Consider the following 8,320-nt stretch of genomic DNA (forward strand, 5'->3'; position numbering starts at 1 on the left):
AAAAATCCAATATAAAGTGGAACATTCTGTAAATATTGAAAATGCGTCTGTAACAGGACTTATGGATGGTGCAGCAATGCGACCCCAATGCACTTCCAGGATCATTCGCATTTTGCAAATTTAAATAACCAGTATATCAGATTACTACGGTATAAGATGGGAGTCATTTTGTGGAGCCATGTGAGCAGTACATTATAAGGTTGGAGTTATCAACCCCTGAATCATGAGAGTTTAGAGTTTTTTGCTTCCTAGATTAATTTTTGGAGCGTTAAAGTCATGTTTTGTTACTGTTCTTGTGTATGTTTTGCAGGTTATTCTCTTACGTGTGTAAGTTGTACCGGCGCAGATCAAACTCCATGCACTGGACCTGCAGTCACATGTGCGGCCAATGAAGACATCTGCACCTCCGTCTACACCGAAACCAAAAGTATGGATGACTATACCTAGTGAGAAAATGATATGGGATAGTTTCATACCTTTCTTCTCCACTACTATCAATCTATCAAATCCATTTGTTCTTATTTTCTTCTCAATGTCCTTTTTCTCTTTGATCTTTACCTCTGACTCTATATCTTTGTCTTCCTTGAATAAATACTTGAGGGACAAAGAACTGCAGACTAGAGTGTTATCCAGAGAACAGGCACTGTAAATATATGGAAAATGTTCACCTGATGACACTTTCGAGAATGAGAGTCCAGCTGTTGTTGTTCCGCGGGTTGGTGGATCCAACCGTGAATGAAGAGTTGTGGAGAAGCCGATATGGCATTGAGGTGCCAGCAGTGCAGCACATCTACTTTCTTTTTGTTTCTCCCTTTGTTATGGACATGATTAAAAACTGTTATGAGTATTAAGAATTATATGAAGATATCATAAAACAAGACTTAAGATGGCGCTTGCACTATGTACTACACCTATATGCAGCAGACATCATAAGACTCACAAGACATACAGGGACTTTCATGCGATAAGTGAATCATGCTGACTTAGCTTAATATAAAATGCTGAAATATATATATATATCTCGCAAAATAAGCTCTTTTACAGTTTACCCAATAGGAGTCGTGTTACGTATTCTTGGCTCCTAGCCAACTGATTCTTTAAATGCATGTGAACTTCCGTAATTAAACCAGTCATATGTTCAACCTATATCTGTGTACAGCAGGATACCTGGGTCCCTGGTCTCTGAATGAATGAGATAGCATGCTAATGCCAAATGACTCATATGATTTGAAAGCAGACAGGTTTAAGGTGTAGATGCATAATTTGGATTGCATATCTGTAAATTATGGCCCCTTTACCACCTTGTCATATCTTTTCCCTTCCTTATCCTCTCCTGCCTCCTTTTAACTTTCTGTGTTCTCTCTGTTATCCTTCTCTCATCATTGAACTCTGTTCTCTTCTCTTCTTTCACTCACATTTCACTTTCTCCTCTATCTCATCTTCTTGTTCTGTTGTTTATTTTCTTTCTCTCTCCCTTATGTCTATGTTGTCTTTCAATCTTCCTTCTTTGACTTCCTACCAGTTGCCCTCCCTTTTGCTCTTCTTTTTCTTTTTTTTTTCTCTCCTTTGGGTCTTCGGTCTCTCTTCGATTACCGATCCCTTTGCTTTATGCTCTCTCTAAACCACCTTCATGCATTCCACTCAATTTAATTCTAATATTTTACTTACTGCCCCTGTTCTCCTTCCCATGTTCACCTTTTTCTTGTCTTTGTTTTCGGCTTAGATTTTCTAAAACCCCTGTAATTGATCAACTCCAGGGCTCAATCCGGTTACCTCCGGTTGTGTGGTCAGTTTCCCTCTTTGTTGGACCACAACCTGTTTTGTTGCTGATAGTTTTCTTGTCTTTGCTTTCCTTTTATTTCTATTCAGTCTATGTTTTCTGCTAAGATATTCTAAACCCTTGTGATTGCTCAACTCCAGGGTTCAATCTGGTGACCTCTGGCTGTGTGGTCAGTTTCCCTCTTTGTTAGACTATAGCCTGTTTTGTCCCTGTCTTATTGCTGACAGTTCTTTTGTCTTTGCTTTCCTTTTATTTCTATTCAGTCTATGTTTCCTGCTAAGATTTTCTAAACCCTTGTTATTGCTCAACCCCAGGGCTCGATCCAGTGACCTCTGCCTGTGTGGTTGGTTTCCTTCTTTGTTAGACTACAGCCTGTTTTGTCCCTGTCTTGTTGCTGACAGTTCTCTTGTCTTTGCTTTCCTTTTATTTCTATTCAGTCTATGTTTTCTGCTAAGATATTCTAAATCCTTATTGCTTGACTCTGGGGCTTGATCTGGTGACCTCTGGTCATGTGGTCGGTTTCCCTCTTTATTGGACTACAGCCTGCTTTGTCCCTGTCTTGTTGCTGATAGTTCTTTTGTCTTTGCTTTCCTTTTATTTCTATTCAGTCTATGTTTTCTGCTAAGATTTTCTAAACTCTTGTCATTGCTCGACTCAGGGGCTCGATGTGGTAACCTTTGGTTTTGTGGTCGATTTCCCTCTTCGTTGGACCACAGCCTGTTTTTTCCCTGTCCTATTGCTTATAGTTCTCTTGTCTTTGCTTTCCTTTCCTTTTATTTCTATTTAGGTGTTTTCAGTTCCTCATTTTGCTTGCCCTATCACATCATGGTAAGGGCTATTTATACTCACCATACACATGATTTCGATGTTGGCTATATTCTAAGGTAGACAGATGTTTGGGTCCAAGGTCTCCAGTTAAGGATTGTTTTACTGAAATATCTTTATTGCTTTTCCCTGTGGTTTTGCTTATGCATTTGCAGAATTCTTCCCATTCTGTTACATATAAAATTTGGGGGGGTTTCCACTTATTCCTTAGGTCTTTTAAGTTTCTTCTGCTTTTTCCTATCTTCACTGTATGACTATGGTAACATATTTTAGCCCTTTGTCTCATCCCCTACTTATGTGCAATTACTTGATGGTTATTGTCATTTTGTGTTACACTTTGTTTATAGTTGAGGGTGCCGTTAAGGATGCTAAGGGCTATCCGACATTGAGTTGGAGTGCCATTTCATAATCTTAGGGTTACCAACCTTGTCGGTCAGGCAAAGACAGATCAGGGTCACATTCAGGGCTTCTCCTTGTCTGAATAGTGACTACTAGACCGCAAGTTTAACATCTCTCCTTATTTGTCCCTCTCCGTGTGAGCGGTAGAGCTCAGTCATAACATTCCAGAGTAGAGGGAGACCAGCATCCGCAGATAGTATATTACAACCTTTGCTTTTTTCTTCCTTAAATTAAAACATAGACAACGTCCGGTCTACGCGTTTCGAACAATAGTAACAAGCTTAAATAAAACACACCACCATGCTAGATGCCAGAAGGAAAGGGAGGAGAAATCAAACCCAAAAAAACCCAAAAACCATGGTGGTTGGTTTTGTTTAGGCTTGTTACTTTTGTTCAGTTTGTGTCATGATTAAGAACGTTTTTTGTTCGAAACGCGTAGACCGGAAGGTGTCTATAATTTAAGTTATGGTAGAATAAAGCAAAGGTTTTAATATACTATCTGTGGAGGCTGGTCTTCTTCTAATCTGGATTGCTTCTGGTCAGGAACCGGCCTGATAATTTTCCGTGCCCTGGACCTTCTGAGAATTCATCTATTACGGTGAACTGAACTTGCCTCTTGTTTCAGTCATAACATCCCTTTTTTTCCATTTCATTTTTCAATATCACTTCCATCTGCTTTCCTTTTCTTTTGACATCGATTAATTTATTTTCCTTCCTGATGGTTTAATTTCCTTGTAATCCCTTCTTTATAATTTTTTCCTAACCTTCTCCCTTTCCCATCCTTTCATTATTTTTATTTTTACTTCCTTCCCCTTTATTTTCTTTTCATTCTATCCCTATCACTGTATCCCCCTTCTCTTTCCCTCCCTTTTTCATTTCCTTTCATACTCAACCACTTTCTTTACTTTTCATCTGTACTCTACCATTTTCTATCCAGCTGTCACGCTACACTAGGAGAAGCTGAAGTTACAAGCAATGTAACCTCAGAGTGCAGTTAGCAGGTAAACCACTAGAGGTCAATAGAGTAGTCAGAATACAGGGGCAGCAGCAGGAGATCTTGTCAATAGCATAGAGATAGACAAGTCGTGGTCAGGTGATAGACGAAAGTCAGAAGCCGAGAAGTCACAGATACAGCTGAAGGAATAGACAGAGGTCGGGGTCAGAAACGTGGATACAGGTCAGATGTACTAACAAGGGAGGAGGGCAAACAGGTCAGGACTGGGGTAGGACAGACAGGGAAGGATACACAGTAGACAGGAGCAAGTAGTCAGGGACCGGGACAGACGGATGATCGGAGGAGGATACAGGTAAGAACTAGGTAGCAGGGAAGTGGGACAGACCGGGAAACTCACCAGAGCCAGTAACACACACTGCAGAGCATAAACTATCACTGGCACTGAACCGGAGGTGTAGCACCTGGATATAGTGTCCCGGAAACCAGAGTGACGCAGGGAGAAGTTAACCCTTGTCGTGACCAGGCTGGAGCTGGGTGAAACCAAAGTGGCAGATACCGGCTTGGATTATGACATTAGCCCTTTCCTTTATTCTTTGATTTTCCTCAATTACTCTCATTTCCTACTTCTTTTTCATTTCCTTCCTTTCCCTTTTTATTATTCTTCACACGCTTCCCTCCATCCTTTCTTTACCTTTCCATTTTAATTTCCCTTCTTCCTTTGTTCTTTTTTCCCTTCTTCTCCACTCAATCCCTCTCTCATTCTTTCCTCTTTCTTATTTTTCTGTACTTTTTCTCTCTGTTTCTCTCCTTTCTTCCATTCCTATTTGCTTAACTTTTTACAGAAAAAAGCAAGTTATATTTCGAAAATTAAAGACATCATTTTTTAATATGTAAAAAAAACTTTTTTTTTCTTTTAGTGACAATGTTGGGACTAACAACTTACTCCTATGTGAGAGGATGTGGACAGTCGTCCGAATGCAACAATCCGAAGAGTCTCAGCAATCAGTTTATTTCCATAGATCTAAACACTGTCTGCTGTAAAACTGATGAATGTTCCCCGACAGTACCAATGGGTATTTGACTTTTTCCTCCAAATTATTTCTATATTTTTATTCACTTTTTTTATACATTATAATGTTATTTTGCATTTTTATAGTTACTATTTAAATAAACCAGTTGCCTGATCCTTATATCTTCACTTTCTTTTCAGTATTATCTGGAAAAACAGATAAAAATGGTCTGGTCTGTCCTTCTTGTTTTACAATAACATCTTCAATATGTGAACCAAATAACCAAATTCAGTGCACGGGAAATGAAAATCGATGCTCTTCTTACTCAATAAGTACTATCAATAGTAAGTATTAAGTTAAATCATAGAATCATAGAATGGTAGAGTTGGAAGGGACCTCAAGGGCCATTGGGTCCAACCCCCTGCGAGTGCAGGCTTTCCTAAATCATCCCAGCTATATGTTTATCCAGCTTCATCTTGAAGATTTCCATTGATGGAGAGGTCACCACCTCCTGTGGTCGCCTGTTTCACTCCCTGACTGCCCTCACTACCTCCTGTGGTCGCCTGTTCCACTCCCTGACTGCCCTCACTGTCAGAAAGGTTTTCCTAATGTCTAATATGAATCTCCTTCCTTTAAGTTTCATTCCATTGCTTCTTGTACTTCCTTGTGCTAATGAGAATAGGGTAGATCCCTCCGCTCTGTGACTACCTTTCAGATATTTGTAGACAGCTATTAAGTCTCCTCTCAGCTTTCTTTTTCAAACTAAACATCCCTGGTTCTTTTTGCCGTTCTTCATATAACATGGTTTGCAGACCTTCTACCATCTTGGTTGCTCTTCTCTGGACTTAGTCCAATATATCGATGTCTTTCTTCAATTGGGGCAACCAAAACTATACACAGTATTCCAGGTGGGGTCTGACTTATATATCTATACTTGTATATTCTATAAACAGCACATCCAGTGGTTATATGTGGTATTCCAACTAGTGATGACTGAGCGCTACCATGCTCAGGTGCTCAGTAGTCGTAATTAGTGATGAGCGAGCACTACTATGCTCAGGTGCTCAGTACTGGTAACTAGTGATGAGCGAGCACTACCATGCTCGGGTGCTTGGCACTTAATGAGCTGTTGGACACTCGGATTGGCGCGACTCAAGTACTGAGTATAATGGAAGTCAATGGGGAACTCGAGCATTTTTCCAGAAAACTTTTAGGAAAAATGCTTGAGTTCCCCATTGATTTCCATTATACTCGGGTGTACACTTGAGTTGATATGAGTTTTTCTCGAATATTACAAAAATCCGCCTTTAACAAAATTTGGGATTTTGCAATTGATTTCTGCTGAACACCTTTTTTTTAACCATAAAGTGCTGTCAAAAGTTAAAAAATATATATTTATTCTCACCTTACCACTCACTTTCCATCTATTCCATTCCACCATTGCTCATACTTACTTGCACGGTCAAGGATAAGTAATTCTCCGAGGAACCACTCCTGATTCTGGTTAAAAGATAAAAGTCCTAAATGGTGAATTCCCATTATTAACTCAACATTTTTTAACCTGGTATTTACAAAAGTGTATTCTAAACCAAACAATTTTCTGACTGAAGACATCTGGACATAAACTATGCTTTTATGCTGTAATGACCTGGCCAATAAGTAGAAGTGTGAGATGCCATCTTTGATCAATGGCCTTTTCCAGTTGGAACCTAATGAATTACATCAGGGATACCATCATTAATTAAATAAATTTCTAAGCATGAAATACAAATACTAAATTTTTTGGAATTTTCTTTTTAGACCCTTCAGAACCAATCTTGGCCATGGCTGGATGTGCCACCGAAAACATGTGCTCTAACGACAATGGCCGTCATTCCACAAGCACCAGTGGGCAAATGAAGATAACCATTGGATGCAGGAATGCCACTGTGAGTCCTAAGTAATAGTAGTCCTTCTAGTAATATTGTATCACTCAGCAACAGTCCCTCAGTATCCTCTGTTGTCGGCCTTAGAGCTAACTATCCTCTAACATCAGGTAGACTTGCAGAAACAGGGAAGATCACCAGATCTTCTATAGCCATTGGCAAATCTCCAAGGCATCACCTAACTCAGGGATGTTAAACTCAAATACACAAAGGGCTAAATTAAAAGTTTGTAGAAAGTCGTGGGCCAACCTTGATATACAATTGACTTGTCACGCTGTACAAAGGGCTGGTAAGACGTAGAACAGCGTATTCCCCACTAGGTGGCAGCAGAGAAGTGAAGGAGAGTCAAAGTTACACTGTAACAGAAAAGAACCTGAAGTACAGCAGAGTAACCTCAACCTCGCAAGGCAGTTCACAGGCGAGCCACCAGGTGGCAATAGAGTAGTCAAGCAGTCAGGGTCAAGACGGGAAGACAAGTCACCGTAAGGGGAGGATCAAGATCAGGTCATAAATCAGAACCGAGGTCGGATTCTGGGAGATCAGGTATACAGAGGGAAACACAAAGGACACAGGGAACAGAAGACAAGACCGGAGGGTGAGGAGACACAAACACAGGAAGGAGGATGAACCAGGATGGGTAAACAAATGACAGAAGAGGGAAGTCAGTGACTGGGACAGACGAACGAATGGGGAAGGGTACAGGTTAGGGCACGGTAACAAGGAGTCAGATCAAACAGAAAATCTCACCAGAGCCAGTCACAGGCTGCAGAGCAAAACTATAATCAGCACAGGAATGCTGGTGCAGTAACCAGATATAGTGTCTCCTGAAACCGGAACGAAGCTGATGGGAGTTAACCCCTGACATGACAAGGCCGGGTCTGGGAAACCGTAGAGTGGGGAATACCAGTCCTGGATCATGACATGAGGAAGTTTTCCTTCTCATCAAATATAGCAATGATAACAATGACCCTTTTGTTATGGAAATAAACTTATAAGGGTTGTCCCAAAAATCAAGTATATTTTAGTTCATTGACTGTAAGAGTCAGATCACATAATGGAAGCAGGGGGTATTTCCCAGCAGGCAGGGGCATATGTAGAAATCATAGGCCCCATAGCTGAAGTTCTAAATGAGCACCCAACCAAAAAAAATAAAAAATATTTGGTGGAGTCACAGAAAAGCTTATCTTTCAACTTTATAGCCCTTAAAAAGTAGTTTTCTAACTATTTAAGCCCCTAGATTTGTATGATGCCAAAAAGTACCTACGAAATACAGTATGATACTGTGGCGCCCTGGACAAGCCAGGTCGTCACAGGTACTACACCAACACACCCCACACCCCGGCTAGGCACACCTAAGTCAAACACAAATCCTTGTTGCCTTCCTCCAGGGGCTGATGTCCACACCAGGGGGTGGGCCAGGCGGTTG

The 8,320-nt window shown here is 40.6% G+C and overlaps 1 protein-coding gene across 1 annotated transcript; it reads left to right on the plus strand.

The window, feature by feature from the left end:
- Positions 1-276: 276 nt before the first annotated feature.
- LOC142255769 (phospholipase A2 inhibitor gamma subunit B-like) lies at positions 277-6,912 on the plus strand. Its single transcript, XM_075327216.1, has 4 exons — positions 277-427; positions 4,877-5,032; positions 5,170-5,313; positions 6,770-6,912. Exons 1-4 carry the CDS (start codon positions 277-279, stop codon positions 6,910-6,912), a joined length of 594 nt encoding a protein of 197 aa, XP_075183331.1.
- Positions 6,913-8,320: the final 1,408 nt, after the last annotated feature.

The sequence above is a fragment of the Anomaloglossus baeobatrachus genome, chromosome 11 (assembly GCF_048569485.1).
Source record: "Anomaloglossus baeobatrachus isolate aAnoBae1 chromosome 11, aAnoBae1.hap1, whole genome shotgun sequence".
NCBI classification, from domain to species: domain Eukaryota; kingdom Metazoa; phylum Chordata; class Amphibia; order Anura; family Aromobatidae; genus Anomaloglossus; species Anomaloglossus baeobatrachus.